The sequence below is a fragment of the Tursiops truncatus genome, chromosome 2, assembly GCF_011762595.2.
Source record: "Tursiops truncatus isolate mTurTru1 chromosome 2, mTurTru1.mat.Y, whole genome shotgun sequence".
Classification (NCBI taxonomy): Eukaryota; Metazoa; Chordata; class Mammalia; order Artiodactyla; family Delphinidae; genus Tursiops; species Tursiops truncatus.
The window spans coordinates 113,964,367-113,986,875 of NC_047035.1; the positions used below are offsets into that span (position 1 = coordinate 113,964,367).

Here is a 22,509-nt window from a genome sequence, read left to right on the forward strand (position 1 = left end):
TACAAGCTAGATGAAATATTGAAACATCTTTTAAAAAATCAAGAACATCAAAGAATGGACTTCCCTGGTGGCGCAGTGGTTAAGAATCTGCCTGCCAGTGCAGGGGACATGGGTTCGAGCCCTGGTCTGGGAAGATCCCACATGCCGCGGAGCAACTCAGCCCTTGCACTACAACTACTGAACCGGCGCTCTAGAGCCCACGAGCCACAACTACTGAGCCCATGTGCCACAACTACTGAAGCCCGCATGCCTAGAGCCTGTGCTCCGCAACAAGAGAAGCCACCGCAGTGAGAAGCCCGTGCACCGCAACGAAGAGTAGCCCCCACTCACCACAACTAGTAGAAAGCCCACGCACAGCAACAAAGACCCAAAGCAGCCGAAAATAAATAAATGAATACATAAATTTAAAAAAAAGGACATCAAAGAATTAGAAAAATAGGAATTACAGCCTTAAGGTCCAAGAGAATGTGGAAATCTAGACAAATGAGCCAAGCACCGCAGTCTGCTTTGTCCTAGAAGTATGTGCTGATCCAGAAGAGGTGGCCAAGAGACTGAGCTGTGATTTTTGTTGGCCTTTGGTTAGTGGGAAAAAAGTTGGAGTTCTCGGCCCACCAAGAGTGGGGATTAGGTAAACCAGCTCCTCTGAAGACTGAAGATATATTCAGGTCATCTGGGTGGCCCAGAAAACCTTAAGCCTTGAACTTAGATTAAGATGGTCCCAGGCTGTTAATGTACCCAGGCACAGAAGCAAGTGTAAATCTTTTCGAGGGAAAGAACAGTAAGGCCTCAGACTACTTCCTCAAATTATTTTTGTAATGAAAACATACTAATTTGGGACTCCAGATGTTAGAATTAGTCAGACATAGACTAAAATGGGTATGCTATCATAAGGGAACTAGAAAGTATGAGCTGTTGTACAGATTTGAAAAAACAACTTATTAGACAAAATAAGCAAAATTGACTCAGTGGATTAATTTAACAGCAGGTTGGACAAAGCTAAAGAGAGGTTTAGTGTACTAGAAGATCAAAACACTTCAGAATTAAGCACACACACTAAAAGATGGAAAATACACAAGAGAAGTTAAGAAAATAGAAGATAGAACAAGAAGGTCTCCATTGAGTTTAGAAAAAGAGGAGAAAATGGGGCAGAGATGAAGGTAAAATGGCTAATTTTCCAGATTAGTAAGAGACAAAATTGCCCTAAGAAGCTTGACAGTTCCCGTGCATAATAAAATACTGTTTCATTGATTCTAAGATGTAGTTTTTCACATCTTAGAAATCTGTCTGAAATCTGAATGCATCTTTCAATTGACGGCACCTTACAGTCCAGCAAGATTGAAAATGTGACTTACGTGAAAATTTTCCCATTTCACTTTCTGATAAGATCATGAAATTTTGGTACCAAAGCATATTATTTTATTTTTTAAAATTAATTAGTTAATTTTGGCTGCACGGGGTCTTTGTTGCTGCTCGTGGGCTTTCTCTAGTTGCCCTGAGCGGGGTCTACTCCTCATGGCGGTACGCGGGCCTCTAATTGCGGTGGCCTCTCTCATTGTGGAGCACGGGCTCCAGACACGCGGGCTTCAGTTGTTGTGGCTCGTGGGCTCTAGAGCGCAGGCTCAGTAGCTGCGGCAAACGGGCTTAGTTGCTGCACGGCATGTGGGATCCTCCTGGCCCAGAGCTCGAACCCGTGTCCCCTGCATTGGTAGGCAGATTCCCAACCACTGCACCACCAGGGAAGCCCCCCAAAGTATTTTAGATTTTATGAAATATGGTAAAAAATCCACATTTTAAAACATCATAGTGAAACTATAAAAATAAAGAGAAAACCATAAAAGCAATGAAGATGCAAGAAAGATTACTTTTAAAAAGTGTGAAAGTGTGTATATGTAATGTATATAGAGGGAAAAATAGATATAGAAAGTGTATATTATACTTACATTCTTCTAGAGAACAGCTGACTTCTCAATAGCAAAAGTGGAAGTGGTGGTAGGATGATACCTCAGTAGGTGAAAGAAAATAAGTGCTAAGCTAGAATAGTGTAATCATGGATAATGTATTTAGAAACAGTGCTACCTTTTAATTAATATAGATGGCTTTATGTTGTACCTACCCTTTATATTTTTTTAAGCCAATATTTAAAATTCTATCAGTGTTGATTAAAGTCTCAAATATTCATAATTGCTATTTAAGCAACTATTTGAATGTTAAGGGGAAAAATTGTGGAATGCAGCCTAATTTCTGCTAAAAAATGTATAAATGAGTGTTAATTGCATGTATCAGGATAGTAATGAGCTAAGCATTCATCTTAAGCCTCAAGTTAATGAGCTAGGTGTGTCAAGATAGAAAAAGAGCAACAAAATAAATTAAGAGAAAATAGAAGAAGAAATAACAGAGCAGACTTTAATAAAATGGAAAAGAAACATACAGTAAAGGGGACTAAGAAGCCAAAAGATGAGATTAGCCAAGAAAAGAAAACACAAATAATATCAGTAATGAAAAGGAATGTCACTTTGGATCCTGCAGATACTTAAAAAAACCCACAAAAACCCAGCCTCATAAGATATTGTGAATAACTGTGTTGAAATTTGAAATTTTACATGAAATGGATAAGTTCTTAGAAATTTGCAATTCATAAAAATTTACATAAGAAATAAAAAACCCATATGGGGCTATAACTATAAAGTGAAATTTTCTATAAAGTCCAAGTCCAGATGGATATACTAGAAATTTCTACCAACATTTAATGAGACAGTAGCTCTAACCTTATAACTTTATATTAGAAAACAGAAAAAGAGGATCTTTTACCTTCTTAAGTCTATCACAATCTTGATACAAAAACCCAAAGAAAAATTACAGGTTTTATCATGTAAATAGATGCAAACAAAAGGAAACAAAAACCCAAAGTATTTGCAAATTGAATTCAGCAATACATAAAAAAGATAATATTCCAGCATGGCCAGCTGAGATTTATCCCGGGAATGCTAGGTTGGTTTAACCTGAAACAATTAAATATGGTTGGTCAGTTAACAAATTAATGAGAATAATATTTCAGTAGATGCAGAGGAGCAGTTGCTAAAAATTAGTAATCATTCATGATTTTAAAAAGAAACCATTAGCAAACTGGGCATTAAAGGGAACTTTCTTAATCTAATAAATCTGTAAAAACATCTGTAGGACATATCATAGTTCATGCTGAGATGTTGAAAATATTTCTTTTAGATGGAGTTCAAGACATGGGTGTCTGTTATCTTCACTTATGTTCAACATTCAATTCATACTGAAGGAGATCCTAGCCAGTAGTATACCGAAAATAATAATAATAAAGTATAATGGTTGTAAGGCAGATGCTAAATAGTTAATATTCACAGATGATATGAATTGTTTACATTGAAAATCCAAAGGAGTCTACAGATAAGTTGTTAAAATAAATGATTTTAGAAAGAAATGTAAAATTTTTATTTTTTTCTCTTAGCATTTACATGCATATCTTTGACCCAGTAATTCCACTCACAGATATATGTACCTAACAGAAAGAAATATGCATGTCTAAACTGAAAGTTGTATATAAGGATGTTCATAGCAGCGTTACCCATACCAGCTCCAAACTACAAACAACCCAAATGTCTATAGATAGATACACAATTGTGGTATATTTATATAACTGTTCAGCAATTAAATATAAATGAACTAGAGCTACGAGTGACTACATAGATGAATCTTAAAAACTGTTATATTGAGTGAAAGGAAAACAAGTTTGACAGAATACTTATCCCCTATATGGTTCTGTTTATATGAAATTCAAAAACAGGCAAAAATAAGTTATATTCTTTAAGGGTGCATATTTAGGTGGTAAAACTATAAAGAAAAATGGGGTAATGATTATCTCTGGGGGAAAAAGGAGCTTGTTACTGAGAAAGGGATGTTTGGAGGGTTTCTGAAGTACTAGCAGTTTTCTAGTTCTTGTCCTGGGTTGTATGATGCCCCCTGGATCTCCTTATTCCCTGAATTCTTATCACATTTACTGTTAAGTCATTCTGACTTCCTGAAGTTAGATACTATTTTCTATACTTCCCTAAGCATTCTCCTCCTATCTCTTGCATACTTAGAATGACATACTGCAAATAGCTGTAGGTCTCTTTCTGTTAGTCAAAGCAATTAACGTTGCCGCTAACTAGCACAGTTCCCACATATAGTTTGGTTAATCTGCGAGGGAACCATGTAAAAATGATCTTAATTATATACTGTCTCATATTTTGATAGCTTATTCTTGGTTTTAGCCTAGCGAGATTTTTAAACATACTTTGGTTTATAGGCTCTTAACATTGACAACCTGTGGGCTTCCGTTAAATATATTGAAATACCATTATCAGAATAATAAAAGGGTATTTCTTTTTGTACTCAAAGAAATCATTTTTGTCTTTAATTGGAATCAGACCCATTATTGCATAAATCACAAGTAGTTTATTTCATTTTATTTACTGAGTTGTGCTGTTCATGTGTAACAGGAGGAAAAGACCATTGAGCTGAGCAGAGCAGAGGGTTTAGACTTCCCTTGCATGCACATATCTGGACAGAGGGCACAGAAACCACTGTCTTTGTTTTCTTTCAAGTAAAACATAGTTTTTTGTTTTTTTTTTTTGCGGTACGCGGGCCTCTCACTGTTGTGGCCTCTCCCGTTGCGGAGCACAGGCTCCGGACGCGCAGGCTCAGCAGCCATGGCTCACGGGCCCAGCCGCTCTGCGGCATGTGGGATCCTCCTGGACCGGGGCATGAACCCGTGTCTCCTGCATTGGCAGGCGGACTCTCATCAACCACTGCACCACCAGGGAAGCCCAGAGTAGAACATAGTTTTAAAAAATAGTATTGGTTCTTGTCGTTTTGGGGGCCATGGTCTCTTTTGAGAAATTAATAAAAGCTTTGGATCCTCAGGGGAGGAGAATGAGCATGTATAAATAAGTTAGAATGTTTTGGGTACTGTACAGTTGTTGAAGTGCCAGGGGTTTCAGGTTAGAAGAACTTGGTAAATTGGAATAATCATAATCAAGCCAAAGAACATGGACAACTACCAGTGAAGATGATACAAGCGTATTTAAGTGTGGCTGGAATACCCAGTGAAACGAGCATCTGTGTCTTCTGAGGCCTCTAGTGTAGAGTTCTCTCTTCTCTGTTATGAAGGGAATAGTTAGTTATTAGCTGCTTCTTACAATGTCCGGCGTAGTATCAGATCTTCCTTGAAAGTTCATATGAGAATGAAGTCTTATTCTTCCCAAAAGTCTTTTAATTAGCAAAATATTAATAATAAATAAAGCTGGATGGTGGGTATGTGGGAGTTCAAGTTATTTTTCTTTTGGCTTTGTGTATTTAAATTGTTCTGTAATAAATGGGAATGGGAGCCTTTTTGGAAGATGGCATAGTTATTGTGTTTCTGTTATGATTTTGCTAATTCAAGCCTGGATGGAGTTATCTTAGATCTGTTTTGCTGTGGTTAGTTTTCTTAATACACTTGCCTTCATCAAGGCTTAGAACCAAAAGGATAAAGTATGGAAGAACACAGAAAGGTTCTTAAAAATTATACAATAAGATTTTTGTACTGCAACTTGAAAGTAATATTATCAGTATTTAGTAACTTTTTTGTCAAGTGGTCTTTTGTTTAGTAGTAAGCAAGCTCAGGAGATTTTTTTTAGTGTCCTGCTGGGTTTTTGGTTTTGTTTTGTTTTAGGTTGCATTTTCCCCTATAGGGGAAAAAAATATATCAGAATCTCAAAAAGTATTTCTTTCTTAAAAATACATAATCAGTGCATTTACTTAGCTATAAACCATGTATAATAATATTAAAATATGAGCTAAATTTATCTTTTAGACTAGCATAAAAAAACCCAAAACTTTGAAAGCAAGTTTTTATAGACTTGTGTATGTCCTCATTAGATCTTTTTTCTTATGAGGACCAAAAGTCTTCCTTAGAAAAAAAGATTTTCTATCCCTAAATCCTTAGTTAACTAGTTCTCTGGGATTCTGAACTTTACTTAGTAGAGGTTCATGTATTTGCTAGTTAACCTTACATTCTAATTTTAGTCCTTTTGAAAGAATACCTTTAAAAACCACAAAGAATGTGGTAAATCTTTTAATATGTTTAACGTTTACCTTCTACTTCAGGAGCCCTTTTTAAATTTAAATTTTTATCTAAGTAACACGATTAAAGTTATTGAAAGGTTTTAAGTTTTATTTTAAGGTTTAAGGGGGTTGTAAATGAAAAATAGTGCTCAAATTATCAGTTCTAATCTCATTCCCCAAAAGAAAAAGAACTCTTCAGTAATTCTTAATGACTTGCATATACTACCATACAGTATTAGATCTACTGGCTTCTTTCTATGGAAGATGAGGAATAAGCTCTGAAAATAATGTTTATATGTAAAGACTGGAGAAAGCCTTATCTCCTGGTGTGTCTCCTCTCTTTTTCCGTTTTGCTGGTTTAAGACACGTTTTCATTCATTATTATTTTTGCTTTTTATAAATATGGCAGTTTTTATTCATCCTTAAGATATAAATAAATATCTTTTCCTTTGCGCCTTTGATATTTTTCCTTAAATATACCTTTTCTAAAAGTGGAAAGAATTACACCGTTTAGAAGCAGGTTAATGGGGCAAAGGATGGTTGAAATGGCAGTTCCTAGAAGAGATGTTGATGTCACAGATCTTTTTTAGTGCTTTGTCAGAACATACAGTATAGAATAATTGTAACTGTTTTGTTGCCTTTTGAAATTGAAGTCTGGTACCCATAAAATGCCACATGAGAACGTGAAACAAAAATTATTTGGTTATTTAGAAGTAAAAGTTCATTTACTTCTATACATGTTTATTTGTGGAGATATATATATATGGAATTATTTTTATAAATTTTCATATATATGTTTGTGTGTTTTAGCTCTCTCTCAGGCTTATAGTAGTAGATAAGTGATGTATAAAAATATATGGGAAAAACAAAACAAAACAAAAAAAAATATATGGGAGCATTAAAGACCTATAAGGAGAATTGAACTCTGGTAACCCAAAAATAAGCAGTAGGAAAGCCCAGTATATAACTTTAAATTAGCTTAACAGTTTTGCTTTTCCGATTTTGTTGTGAAAATAAGTACAACATCAACAGTGATCTTTTTATGAAGTATGAAGCCCTAGTGGCTTTTAAAATAAACTCATAATGACAAAATTAAATATTGACATGGCAAACAGTGATGCTAGTCATTCAGAATTCAAGAAGAAACTTTAGCCAGTGATATACCCCACCTGCCATGTCTCTCCTCTCCATAACCAGACATAGTTTTTAAGCTGTAACTCCTCCTGCCTTGAAATTTAATTCTTGTTATGTGGTATATTTCTAATAGTCAAGGAAAATGAAAAATTAAGATCTAGATTTTCTGGAAGGTTGGCTGATTAAGTGCCAGTTTGCTTAACTATATTTATATAAACATACTGAATGAACAGAAAGAACCTTAGAGAAGAGGATTTATAATCTCTACTGAAGAACCTCTCAAATCGCCCTTCTAACAATCTTTTTGGTGGTAGGTCTTGCAGGATCTTAGTTCCCCCATCAGGGATCGAACCCAGGGCCCTGGCAGTGAGAGCACAGAGTCCTAACCACTGGACCTCCAGGGAATTCCCAGCCATTCTAAAAATCTTTAATCTAAGCCATGTGAGAGATGGGGTGGGGATACTCTAATCATGCCCTTGCCCCACCAAGGAAAGGCTGGACTGAAGGAAAAACCACACTGCTATTCTGTTTTTCTTTTCATCAGTATGATTTTCTCAAAAGGATGGGCAAATTTTGCAGGAAAGGAGGGCAGCAGTGTCCTACCATAATCTTTGCAGCTGTTGACCAACGTCAGTGAAGCAGAGAGAAATATGTGTGTTAACTCATTAAACAAGGTACCTGAACTTCAGTGCTTCACATTGAATTAGTCTCTCTTCATTTTGGTCTGTTTTTCACAGGCAAGGGTATATGTAAGAGCCAGCAAACTGAAGGAACTTTCAAATATATAGTGACCAGGTATACAAACTGTGGGGAGTTAAGAATCCACCTGTATTCTTGAGCACACTAGTAGTCCTTAAGAAAACTATCATAATTAGCAGGCTGAAAAAACCTTTGTTCTTTTAAGAAGATTAAAGTAAACATAGACTCTATGAGATAAGGGATCAAAGATAAATTGATGAAACAACAGAACAAGACGAAAAGGAAGCGGACAGAACTAAGAAAAAAGATAAAGGGACAAGCAGTAATCTTGCAGAAGATAAAACCACATTGGCAACAGCAAGAAATAGAGCAGATACTATGGAAAATGGAGATACGCAAGAGAAGAAAAGGACAAAGAAGGAATTAGTAGATGGTAGACAAGGAGGAAAATTAGCAAAGCCTGGGTACATATCAAGCAGGTCTTAATAACTAAAAGCTCTTGAAGTAATTACTACCTGAATGGCATTTCAAAAGAGAAAGTTAAATGCTAAGATAAACTGTACAGAACTAAACTTAAAGAATGAAGAAACCTTGTCTACCTGTCAGTTGAAAAATGATTTGAATTATAAAATGAGAATTATTTTGATCACAGACTTCAATAACAACGGGTACCAGAAGAAAATGGAGGCTGTCAGTATAGAGAATATTGGGGGTAGGGTGGGTAGGATTTTGGCCAAAGTGAGCATTTGAATACAATTAAACATTTTAATTATGTCTAAGTAATTAATTAGGGCTATCAAGCTTAGGAAACAAAAAGCAGTTTTTACTATTCTTGAAAGAAAAGCTATATAATGTCAAAACAGTGTAATAAGTGAAAAAATTATGTAAAATGATAATCAACTGGGAAAAGCTTCAGGAAGTTCCAAACAAAACTATAGGGTTAAGTGTAGGGTCATATAATACAAGGACAATCAATGTGTTATTGAAAGTTGGCGAAATAGGTTTAAGTACCCATTTTAAGTTACGTTTAGTAAAAATAAATTAGACTTCAGTATCTTTCAGAAAACCATAGCAGAGTCATTGGTGGACAAAGCAAGTAATAAATAAAAATAAAGAACAAATTTTAAAATGTTACATTTCTGTAAAATGGAACTTAAATGAAAAAAATTTCTAGGCCTGCCTGCTGTGATCAGCAATATGAGTGGATTCTTCAACTCCCCATTCTGTTTACCTGGGCTGTATTTGAAAGCTATTTGCCTTCTATAATGGACCAAAAACTATAAACTCTAATATATTGCTATCTTTAAGAAATATTCCTAAATAAAGGAATTCAGATTTATTATCAGGTATCATTAAGAAGTCACTCTTTTCTTTAAAAAGAAATTGAACGCTTATAGTAAGATTCTTCTAGGTACCAGGACTACCTCAGTAATAAAATAGTCCTCATGGGGTTTACATTCTAGCAGGAAAAACATAAAATGGCGATTACAGAGTTAGTAATGTGATATGTTGCACTGGAGTACAAAGTACTGTGAGGATGTAATACAAGGGAACCTTACCTAATTGGAGGGGGAGGAGCTGTCGAAGAAGATTTGTTTGAGGAAGTGCAGTTTAAGCTGAGACCTAAGTAAATGGTTAGACATTTGGCTTAAAATAAAATGGAATCCCTGCTTTCCCCCTTACTACACAAAAATAATTTCCATGTGGATCAACAGTTTTAATGGAAACAGTTTAAAGGAATGACCTAAATCATGAATGAATTTTTTTAGTCTTTGGGTATAGAGATCTTTTTAAAAACTTCATATGAAATCCATAAATCACAACAGTGTTGCATCGTAAATTTGCCTACATAAAAATTAAAAGTGGCAATTAAACACCATTAAGCAGGATTCAAAGGCAAGTTAGAAGCTGTGGGAAGAAAGCAATCCATAAAACAAAGGGTTACTCTTCCTGTTTACATACTGAACTCATAAAATAATAGCAAAATCTTCACAGAAAAATTAGTGAAGTTCAGCTTCACTAATAAAGAAATGCAAGTTAGGTCTAATTATTTTCCCCCCATCAAATGGGACAAGATTTTAATCTAGGATTGTTATATGTGGAACATCTCTAAATGTCTTTCAGTATAAGGTTGGTTAAGTAAATTATAGTATATACCTGCTGGCAAATATTATGCAACAATGAAAAATATTGTAGACCCACCCATGCTCATGACAAAGATGTTACATATTGTTCAGTGAAGAAAGCAGGTAATAAGCCTGGAATATGAGATTACATGAAATATGCACATGTCTGTTTGTCTGTATTTGCATAGAATGCTGTCTAGTCTGTTCACCAAAGTATAAGGAGTTGCTAATTTTGTGTAGTTAAGTTTTAGATGCCGAGAGTTTGTCTTTTTTTGTGAGCATGAATATATTTTTTATAAAAGCAAGGGGTTTAGCTCGTTTACCTATTCATACTAAGTGTTAGCTTCATACATTTTCTGTTTTTCAGATAAAACTTACATCTTAGGTTTTTTTCAGAGATAACCTTTGTAGGAGAGCATTTGATTTATCTGCTCTTTATATTTTGATCAGGGACAACTTCATATGAGTTCCCCTTTTATAATATGTTGACATTTTGATTGATAGCTTGACCAGTTCATTGACACATAACTGTAGTCAAAGTATTTATAAAAAGATATTTATCAGTCTTAGGAGAGTGATGTGGTTTGTTCTCATGAGTGATTTTCCAGAGATGTAGCAAATGCTTTGAACAAAGCCTGAACAAGACTTCCACTAAAAATATTGAGAATCTCTTGAGTATCGATTATTTTTAACTTGAGAACCTCCTGTTTATATATAAAGAACATTGTAGTTATTTAAACCTAGACTTAACAAGCTAAAAAGTAAATTGATCAGATTCCATGTTAATATTTTTGCTGGTTATATTGATTCACAAATTGAAAGTTTTTCTATCTATTGCTTTTCCATTTAGAATATTAAGGTATTTCAGGAGGCCAAAGATCATGTCTTAACTGGATTAATGGTAGATATTGTGCTATTTACCACTGTCTTCTGTCAAGAAATTTACAGTTCAGTTGAAACTCTGTAGCTAGTACTTGCCATACCATGCTGTTGACATGTTAGATGGTGAACTACTTCTATATATTTAGATACATATTTTATGAAAAAGCTAATGTATAGATTATTTGATACAAAAACTTTTAAAGATACATTTTTTGTTTCCTCCTTCTTCGCTTTTCCTATTAAAAACTATTTTAAAAGAATATTTAGAAAGCAAGTCTTTTGTAGAATGAGACACATGTAATAGTTTCATTTTTTAAATGATTTGTGGGATAAGGTATGCTTTATAGGTGGTTTACTTGCTAATATATTTAAACTGGTATAACTAAAATTATTAATAAAATGAATTCATTGGTATAAAATATAGCCTAGCCTTCTGAAATACCATTACTCTTCATAAGGTCCCACTTAAGAGATAGTACAACTTTCATCCTTAGGTTTTAATTGTCGTGTTGTTAATATTACTAATAGCTTAACCTCTCATGATAGAAACAAACTAAACAGTGTCAAAATAGCAACAAAAGTTCAATCTGCTTTCATACACATATGCTTCTGTATGCTACAGTTTGTAGCCCTACAGCTTATTTTTTCTGAGCAAGAAAGGTTATGGTCTTGGTTTAATTTACTTCATTGACTTTCCCTATAGAAAATCAGGTTTTTGGAGAGCTCTAACAGTGTGCTATTGCTGGGCTCTCATCCTTTCTGTTTAAATAATGCAGGTACTTTGATGGAAACCTGGAGAAGCTCTTTGCTGAGTGTCATGTAATTAATCCAAGTAAAAAGTCTCGAACACGCCAGATGAATACAAGGTCATCAGCACAGGATATGCCTTGTCAGATCTGCTACTTGAACTACCCTAACTCGGTGAGTATCTGGTAGTTTAAGGCTAGCACTGACTCTGTATTTCAGAGGGTAAATCAACTTTTCATTATTTAAATAAAGGAAGATCTGGGAGTCTGGGATTGTAGCAAAGCAGTAACCTATCAATATATTAAGGATAAAGAAAGGAAAAGAAAGAGTAAGAGCTTGTTCTCTCTCAGTCCTCCCCCATTTGCTGTGTGTGTGTGTGTGTGTGTGTGTGTGTGTGTGTGTGTGTGTGTCTGCGTTGGGTCTTCGTTGCTGCTGCTTGTGGGCCTTCTCTAGTTGCAGTGAGCAGGGGCTACTCTTCGTTGCAGTGCACGGGCTTCTCATTGTGGTAGCTTCTCTTGTTGCGGAGCACGGGCTCTAGGCACTTGGGCTCAGTAGTTGTGGCGCACGGGCTTAGTTGCTCCGCGGCATGTGGGATCTTCCCGAACCAGAACTCGAACCCATGTCCCCTGCATTGACAGAATTCTTAACCACTGCGCCACCAGGGGAGCCCCCCATTTACTTTTTAAAGCAGCAACTTGTCCAAGTTGTCATTACACACTTAAATCTTTTCCATTTTATATTACCACAGTGAGAAAATTGTGTAATAGGTAGGCAGCAAACAGAATTAGTTTCCATCCAAATTAAAATAGATTTAAAACTAAGTTTTTAGAATAAATATCCAAAACACTTATAAAATGTCTTTAATGCTATTTCACTAGGGAGCTTTCAGGATTTTCATACAGATCCATTCTAATGGAGATTCTTTAGTACAAGTATTGCTCTTAAAAACCTATTGAATTTAGATGATTAACTTTGGGGTATCTAGTGAAGAAATTTTAGGCTTAAATAAACATAGTCTTCCTATGAAGGCACGTTATTAGTAACCATAGGAAAATTACATTTGTGGCCAAAAAAAGGGGTTTAGTTACTTGGAATTCACCTCTTAAGATGTTTCAGGATATCTAAGAATAATTTAATTATACAACAATTATAACTACCTTGTTCATATTCTCTAATAGTTAAGCAGCTTTTTCTAGTAATTAGTGTATACCAGGTCATTGTCACCTATGTTATATATTTTTACATATTGAAGGTTTTTCATTGTTAATCTTAGAGTTTAACATGTGTAGCTCTAAAGGTTCCCATTTGAAGGAAATTAATTTGTTTACACATACAAGTGCTTAGAAAAGAAATTTTAAAAGAAAGTTAATTATATTCTCTTAGAGAAATGGAAAATCAGAGTTAAAATAATTTAGTAGTTAAAATGCTTAATTGAATTTCCAAATTCTCAAGTTTTGATCACAGCTCTGACACTAGCTTTTTGGCTTTGGGTAGTAAATCATCTAATCTTGCTGGGCCTCAGTGTTTTTAATCTTTCAAATAAATTTAATAAGATATTCTTTCAAATCTCTATCAGCCTGAAACTACTATTTATTCATTTCCCTCTCCTTAAATCACAATCCTAACTTAAGTATTTAAAAAGAACAATCAGCACTCCTATTAAAAATACATTAATTTCATGTTTTGACCATTTTATCATCTTTCTTTAATAGTTGACATTTGTGTAGTGTCTACAGTTTATAAATGTTTCTGTGAGGTAATACTGAGACCCAAATAATTTGTCCCAGCTTATACAAGGTTTCCTTATTCCTTGGCATTTCCCTTGGCACTCTATTATAGCAGCTCCTCCTTAGTTTAAATCTTAAATGTAATTCGAGTACTGAAGCTAGCTGCTTGCAAATAACCCCTGTAACTTCCTCAGTGCCCTTGGTATTGGCAGTCTGAACAAATTAGAATTGAAAATCATGAGTAGATACTCGCAGTGTAAATTGTGCTTGCACTTGAACTGATAATGGAGAAACCACTATTTATTCATTCAATCATTCAACACACCAGGCACAATTCTAAGCGTTAGAAACAACGGAGAATAAAGGCATAATGTCTGCCTTAGATAATTTACAGGTTAGCTGGGCAGATAAGTAAAATGACATAGTCAGAAAAAATGGTAAGTGCTTTGATAGGGCATGATACTGTGGGAACATGTTGAAGAGACACCTAACCCAGTTTTGGATCAGGGAGAACTTCCCACAGACACTGACATTTGAACTAACCTCTGAAGGTGTGGTAGTTAGGTAAACTAGGAAATACAGAAGCCAAAGGAAGAGAATGCAGTTCCAAGAATGGTAAACAGTGCTAGCTTCAGAGAAAAGAATTGAAAGGTGAGTTTGGAATTAACAACAAGAAGTTGACTGATGATCCTGGAAAGTTATCAGTATTTTAAGTATTGTGGTAAGATGGGAAACCAAACTGCATGGGCCGAAGAATTATTGACTTGAAAGTAGTAAAGGAAGGGGAAGCAATAAATATAAACAGATTACTTTTTTAAAGGAAGTTTGGCTATGTAAATGACAGGAAAAGCAAACAGCAGCATGGGTTGGAAAGTAAGTTAAAGTGTTAAGGAAACCGTGTTAGGAAAAAGTAATCATGGTGAAACTAGGACTTCTTTTCTCACAGTTTTTAGGCTAATGAAGAAGGATAATTTTAACCTCTTCAGTTTTGCAAGTAAATGTCACCTGAGATTCTTCATTCATGCTTTATTAATTGGATGGATGATTTCTTTACTTACATTACTTGAATAACTCCCATGTTTCAGTTTCCACTACTCTCTTCAAACACTGATACTAGCCTTTTATTATTGTGTATCTTTGATACCTTTCCCCTAGAAAGCAACTTTGCTTTATTACAGTACCACATGAAAACAGATTTTAAGTAAATGCTTCTGACAGCTTAGTTTATAATACTTTGGAGTTAACTATTTTGGGTGGTCTCTTCTTTAAAAACAATTTCCTGAGATTTTGGAACACTCTTTAAGTTCAGAGATTCCTCCCCCATCCCTCTGCCCCCTTGTGTTGTGGCCAGTTCAGGGGGTTCCTGGTCCTGGCAACAGTTACTCACTTTATAATAATGTTCTTTTGAATCAAAGCGTAAGATTTAGCTCTACTAGGAAATATAGCTTGGGCTACCTTATTATTTTTATGAGATAAATAATTTGTATTTTCTAAGAATAAGGTATGTTAAATAGATAAAAGCAAAGTTGAAGATTGTGATGATTGTCCACCCTCGGCTTCCTCATTCCTGGGGCACTTCTGAATCTTTGTGCTCTATCTTCCTTTTTAACTCATTCCATTTTACAGATGAGGGAACTGGTGCCCTGATTATTTGCTCAGTTTTTATGAACAAAATGACTTTAAGTTTAGAGATTATATGGGCAACTTCTGATAGAAGAAAGATAATTCTTAATGTTCTTTTCTTCGACATTAGTTGCTATCTGTAAATGGTGGAGATAAATGAAACTTTTAAGAGTATGTATTTTTTCAGTTCTTTTTCTTCAGCACCATTAATTTCTGTTGTAGATAATATTTTATATATTTTTAGTGTATTTGTGGTCAGATATATTTATGATATAAACAGGGGTAAGTTTAACGAATAGATAATCTGATCCCCTGAATCAGGGAAAGACCCAGGGAGCCCAGTAGGTAAACACAAGGCAGTAAGGGAACAAATATATCAGAGGAGGAGGAAGGAAAGGGAACTAAGACAGGATGATACCCTGATATATCCATGATGATAAAACTCTTTTTTTAAAAAAGTTAATTTATTTTATTTTTGGCTGTGTTGGGTCTTCGTTGCTGCACACGGGCTTTCTCTAGTTGTAGCGAACAGGGGCTACTGTGCAGGCTTCTCATTGTGGTGGCTTTTCTTGTTTCAGAGTACAGGCTCTAAGTGTGTGAGCTTCAGTAGTTGTGGCTCACGGGCTCAATAGTTGTGGCGTGCAGGCTCTAGAGCGCAGGCTCAGTAGTTGTGGCGCACGGGCTTAGTTGCTCCGGGGCATGTGGGATCTTCCCGGACCAGGGTTCGAACCCATGTCCCCTGCATTGGCAGGCGGATTCTTAACCACTGTGCCACCAGGGAAGCCTGATGACAAAACTCTTGAGCACAATGAATATGTCTTTATACTACAGGTTAGTTTTTGCTTTATCTTTGGGCATGCGTGTGTGATTTATTTTTGTAATTTATCTTATTTAGTCTTGTTATCTATTTAATTAGAAAACTTATTGGGGGACTTCCTGGTGGTCTAGTGGTTAAGACTTTGCCTTCCAATGCAGGGGGTGCGGGTTTGAGCCCTGGTCAGGGAGCTAAGATCCCACATGCCTCCCAGCAAAAAAAAAGCCAAAACATAAAACAGAAGCAATATTGTAACAAATTCAGTAAAGACTTTAAAAAATGGTCCACATCAAAAAAAAACAAAGAAAAGTTATGGGAAAGGGAGGGGAAAAAAAGCTTTCTTTTTGTCTTTTTATCTTATCTTATAATGAGCCCTGGTGTAGAAGTCCCAGAAGTAAAGGTGTTACTTAAAGTGATCACTTACTAACCATTGTGACCTTTAATCTCTCAGTCTTTGAAAAACGAATAAAGCATATGAGGATGTGTATGTGTTCTTTTTTTTAAGGCCATTTTCTTTTTATTTATTTATTTTCGGTTGCGTTGGGTCTTCGTTGCTGCACACGGGCTTTTCTCTGGTTGTGGCGAGTGGGGGCTACTCTTTGTTGCGGTGCGCAGCTTCTCATTTTGGTGGCTTCTCCTGTTGTGGAGCACAGGCTCTAGGTGCATGGGCTTCAGTAGTTGTGGCTCACAGGCTCTAGAGTGCAGGCTCAGTGGTTATGGTGCACGGGCTTAGTTGCTCCGCGGCATGTGGGGTCTTCCACTACCAGGGCTTGAACCCATGTCCTGCTTTGGCAGGTGGATTCTTAACCACTGCGCTACCAGGGAAGCCCTGTGTGTGTGTTTTTAAGTCACCAGTAAAACATTTTAGAATTGCTGATACATGACTCTACTGTATTTGTCATTTACAGAATGCCCCTTCTCATTATAGTTTCAAAAATCACTCTCCTTTAGTAATCTGGCAACAGGTTAGTGCCAGATCTCCTTCACTACTGGGGAGTAATGAGAATAGATTCTTTTTATTGATTTCCCGGATCTTTTTTTTTTTTTTTTTTTTTTTTGCGGTACGTGGGCCTCTCACTGTTGTGGCCTCTCCCGTTGCAGAGCACAGGCTCCAGATGCACAGGCTCAGCGGCCATGGCTCACAGGCCTAGCCGCTCCGCGGCGTGTGGGATCTTCCCAGACCGGGGCACAAACCTGTGTCCCCTGCATCGGCAGGCGGACTCTCAACCACTGCGCCACCAGGGAAGCCCCCAGATCTTTTTTTAAATGGATGAGAATATTGATTTCCCAAATATTTATCTTCACTCATTTTGTGAATGAGTTAGAATCATTGTCAATCTCTGAATAGCACCATATTTTTAAGAATTAATTTATTATTTTTTTGGCTCCGTTGGGTCTTCGTTGCATGCAGGCTTTCTCTAGTTGCAGTGAGTGGGGGCTGTGCTTCATTGTGGTGTGTGGGCTTCTCATTGCAGTGGCTTCTCTTTTTGTGCGGCGTGGGCTCTAGGCATGCGGGCTTCAGTAGTTGCAGCATGTGGGCTCAGTAGTTGTGGCACATGGGCTTAGTTGCTCCGTGGCATGTGGGATCTTCCTGGACCAGGGATCGAACCCATGTCCCTTGCATTGACAGGTGGATTCTTAACCACTGTGCTACCAGGGAAGTCCCCATATATTTTTTTTTAAGATTTATTTATTGTTTATTTTAAATTTATTTTTAGCTGTGTTGGGTCTTAGTTGCGGCATGCGGGATCTTTTGTTGCAGAGCGTGGGCTTCTCTCTAGTTTTGGTGTGCAGGTTTTCTCTTCTCTAGTTGTGGTGTGCAGGCTCCAGGGTGTGTGGACTATGTAGTTGTGGCACGCGGGTTCCAGAGCACATGGGCTCTGTAGTTTGCGGTACGCAGGCTCTCTAGTTGAGGCTCGCAAGCTCAGTAGTTGTGGCACGTGTGCTTAGTTCCCCGACGAGGGATTGAACCCGCGTCCCCTGCATTGTAAGGCGAATTCTTTACCACTGGACCACCGGGGAAGTCCCTGAATAGAACCATATATTTTTATTTTTATTTATTTATTTTTTTTGCAGTACGCGGGCCTCTCACTGCTGTGGCCTCTCCCGTTGCGGAGCACAGGCTCCGGACATGCAGGCTCAGTGGCCATGGCTCACGGGCCCAGCCGTTCCACGGCACGTGGGATCTTCTTGGACCGGGGCACAAACCCGTGTCCCCTGCATCGGCAGGCAGACTCTCAACCACTGCGCCACCAGGGAAGCCCTAGAACCATATTTTAACCTTGATATTTTATGTAATGTGTTCTGTAAAGCCAGTCTCAGGGCTCTGAAACATTTTCTTCCCTGGCTACTTTCCAGGTATTTTTTATATAGTTGATATGCTGTAATATTGTATCCTGACTATTTTCATCTATATCATAAGCAACATCAGAAATTTTGTAAGCATATTTCAAATAACAGCTAATTAGAAAATGTTATAGAATTTAAAATGCCACTATAAGAGCCACAGAATGAATAAAAGAGCTGGGAATAAACTTGGCAAGAAATATGGAAGATCTGTATGAAGAAAAGGGGAGATAAATGAATGCCATTTGTATTTGGAAAGAGGAATAATAATGAAATAAAGAAAAAGAATAGATTGATGGTGGTAGGGAGGGAACTAGTCCTACCAAATTCAGGAATAGGCAGTGCAGTGATTTCCCTCGTGGCACAGTTGATAGGGCTTTGCACTCCCAGTGCAGGGGGCCTGGGTTCGATCCCTGGTCAGGGAACTAGATTCCATATGCATGTCCCAGCTAAGAGTTTGCATGCCACAGCTAAGGAGCTTGCGAGCCGCAACTAGGACCCGGGGCAACCGAAAAAAAAGGAATAGGCAGTGCGGTGGAACAGGAGAGTCAAGTATACATGAGGAGAATTTAGTATACAATAGAGGAGGCATTTCAGATAAGGTGGATTATTTAATAAATGGTTGATGGAACAACTTGGTAGCCATCTGGAAACTTCGATTCTTACGTAACTGCTTATATCTAAATTAATTTAGAAGCCATAGATTCTAAAACTAATACGTTTTGCCTCATATGGATACAGAGCTTCTGCATAGCAGCAAAATGTAAACATTGAAACCGGGAGAAAATATTTTCCACACTTATAAACAGCCAATTTTCTACATAAGTAAAATACCCCAGTAAATGATTTAGAAAAAAAGCTCAGAGGAAAAATGGGCAAAATAGGAGAAGAAATTTCACAGAAAAAGAAATATATAGCCTTAAATCTTCTTTCGTATGTTTAAACTTCACTCATAAAAAGAAATTAAAATGAAAACTAATGGTAGTTACTTCATTTTCACCTGTTAGATTGGCAGAGATCAAGGAGTTGGATAATACACTGTTTTGACATGGGTCACCAAAGTTTTGACCTGGGTCAGCAAGGGTCACCAAGGTCATATTCCCACCAAGGTTCTCTTCTATAGTATAAATTGCAACAGCCCCTATGAACAAAGCTTTGTAATAATCAAATTCTAAATTTATACTGTTACTATTTCACTTGTACAAATTTTTTCTGATACACATTCACAATCACAAAGGTAATAATAATGAAGAAAACCAAGATGCAGAAGAAAGTTTGTGGTACTTTTACTGTGTGTGTACCTGTGTACATTAGAACATCTCTGGAAGAATATAATATGTAAGATATTGGAAATAGTGATTACTTCTGGGTAGAGAGGTAGAGGACAAGGTAGAGAAGGATGGGGATGAGGGAGACTTATTTTTCCAACATAAACTCATATTGTTAAATAATTGTCTTTAACATCAGCCTGTATTACTTACTCATTTAAAAATAATTTGGTAGGGCTTCCCTGGTGGCGCAGTGGTTGAGAGTCTGCCTGCCGATGCAGGGGATGCGGGTTCGTGTCCTGGTCTGGGAGGATCCCACATGCCGTGGAGCGGCTGGGCCCGTGAGCCATGGCCGCTGAGCCTGTGCGTCTGGAGCCTATGCTCCGCAATGGGAGAGGCCACAACAGTAAGAAGCCCGTGTACCGCAAAAAAAAAAAAAAAAAAAAAAAAATTGGTAGTAAATATTGTAAAATATTCTTAACTAAAATATGATAACCATTGGACTTCTCTGGTGGTGCAGTGGTTAAGAATACGCCTGCCAATGCAGGGGACACAGGTTTAAGCCCTGGTCCGGGAAGATCCCACATGCTGCGGAGCAACTAAGCGTGTACCACAGGTACTGAGCCTGCGCTCTAGAGCCCATGAGCCACAACTACTGAGCCTGTGTTCTTTAACTACTGAAGCCTGTGCTCTGCAACAAGAGAAGGCACCACAAGGAGAAGCCCACATACTGCAGTGAAGAGTAGCCCCTGCTCACTGCAACTAGAGAAAGCCCGCGCACAGCAGCGAAGACCCAACGCAGCCAAAAAAAAAAAGAAAGAAAATCTAAAAAAAAGAAAAGAAAAAGAATTTAAAAAATTAAAAAAAAATAAAGTATGATAACCATTATTTGTCTTTTGAAAATACAGTCCTCTAGACTCTCTTAATATTATTTAAAGTACCTGCTTTTAATATCCCATTATAGAAGATAGTAGTATCCTTCATTTAACCAGCCGTCAAACAGATAGTATTTCAAATCATATAAGTAGTATAAGATTAGACCAAAATGTTACTATTATTCAAATGTACTATTATTCTGAGTAAATATTTTGGTTTCCATAGCATTTTATTTTCTAGGTTGGCCATGTTCCATGCAGCTCCATTAAGTGCTGTATTTGTGTCACATTTGAAAAATAACAGCTTTGGGAGCTCTCTGGCGGTCCAGTGGTTAGGACTTGGTGCTTTCACAGCCGTGGGCCAGGTTCAGTCCCTGGTTGGGGAACTAAGAATCCCACAAGCCACGTGGCATGGCCAAAAAATAAAAATAAAAAATAAAATAACAGCTTTATTAAGATGAATTCACATACCTTACAACTTGCCTATTTAAAGTGGTCTTCAGTCACAGAGTTGTTCAGCCATTACCACAATTAATTTTGGAACATTTTAGTAACCCCCCAAAGACCTGTTCCTTTTACAGTCACTTCTCATTCCTTCCTAAGCTTCCCAGCCCTGAGCAACCACAAATCTACTTTCTTTCTCTATGAATTTACATGTTATGGACATTTCATATAAGTGGAATCAAACAGTATGTGCTCTTTTGTGATTGGCTTATTTCACTTAGCATGTTTTCAAGGTTCGTCCACATTATAGTATGTATCAATACTTTGCTCCCTTTTATGGCTGAATTATATTCTGTTATTATTGATATTTCACATTTTGTCAGTTGATGGACATTAGAGTTGTTTCCACTTTTGGGTTATTGTTGATAATGCTGCTGTGAACATTTGTGTACAAGTTTTTATGTGGGATGTATGTTTTCATTTCTGTTGGGTATATACCTAGGAGTGGAGTTGTTGGATCATATGGTATATTTAATTTTTAATTTTTTTTTGCGGTACGCGGGCCTCACTGTTGTGGCCTCTCCTGTTGCGGAGCACAGGCTCCGGACGCGCAGGCTCAGCGGCCATGGCTCACGGGCCTAGCTGCTCCGTGGCATGTGGGATCTTCCCGGACCAGGGCACGAACCCGTGTCCCCTTCATCGGCAGGCGGACTCTCAACCACTGCGCCACCAGGGAAGCCCTCTGTTTAATTTTTTGAGAAAATGCCAGTGTTTTCCAAAGTTCCTGTAGCATTTTACATTCCCACCAGCAGTGTATGAAAGTTCTGATTTCTCTACATGCTTGTCAATGCTTTTATTATGTCTTTTTGATTATAGCTGTCCTAGTGGGTGTGAAGTGATGTCTCACTGTGGCTTTGATTTACATTTCCCTGATGACTAAGGATATTGAGCATCTTTTCATATGCTTATTGGTACAAACTTGTTTTGTGCCTTTCCTAAAAATTATAAATATCTACTGCAGATGCATTTCTCATTAATTAGGTGTTTTGTGTTCAATGAATTTGCATGTATAGATTTCACCACCTAGAAGTTCATTTTAGGAACCCATCTAGTCATGTCAAATTGGACATTTTGGCCACTGCGAGAAATGTGACCTAGTAGAGCCTTACTGAGTCACTATATATAGTGATTCTCCTGATAATGTATTTTCAAAGTCCATGTATTATTTTTGTTGCAGTATTTCACTGGCCTTGAATGTGGACATAAGTTTTGTATGCAGTGCTGGAGCGAATATTTAACTACCAAAATAATGGAAGAAGGCATGGGACAGGTAAAAATGCTAATTTGTTTCTGAGTTTTTCTTGAATTTCTTATAGTGTTTAGACCCTTACACAAATATAAACAGATGAAGCATTCTGGGTTGTGAATTGCATGTGGACTTTTTTTCTAGATTAAAACAACTAAAAGATAATTGAGACTTTTTTCTATTTACAATGAGGCATTCCAGTTAAAGATCCAGTCCAGGTAGTATTTTCTCAGCAGGCATTAACATTTGTATTTATCAGGCTAAACTTGTTGAGAATTTTTGTCATATCTCTTGCTTTTGCCAGTCAAATTTTATATTGAAAAACCAGTTGTTTGGGTTAGCAGTTTTACTTACTTTATGGTGATACACATACACACACACGTTTTCTTTAATAGAAAGGGAGT

At 37.0% G+C, this 22,509-nt stretch overlaps 1 protein-coding gene across 4 annotated transcripts in view; it reads left to right on the forward strand.

Annotated features, from left to right (window-relative positions):
• The window catches only part of ARIH1 (ariadne RBR E3 ubiquitin protein ligase 1), a 178,946-nt gene that overhangs the window by 116,517 nt on the left and 39,920 nt on the right, over window positions 1-22,509 (forward strand). For all 4 annotated transcript variants that reach the window (XM_073801227.1, XM_019949321.3, XM_019949316.3 and 1 more), the window contains 2 exons: window positions 11,732-11,876; window positions 22,037-22,129. In XM_073801227.1, the coding sequence (XP_073657328.1) occupies window positions 11,732-11,876; window positions 22,037-22,129 (238 nt within the window). The remainder of the gene's footprint in view (window positions 1-11,731; window positions 11,877-22,036; window positions 22,130-22,509) is intronic.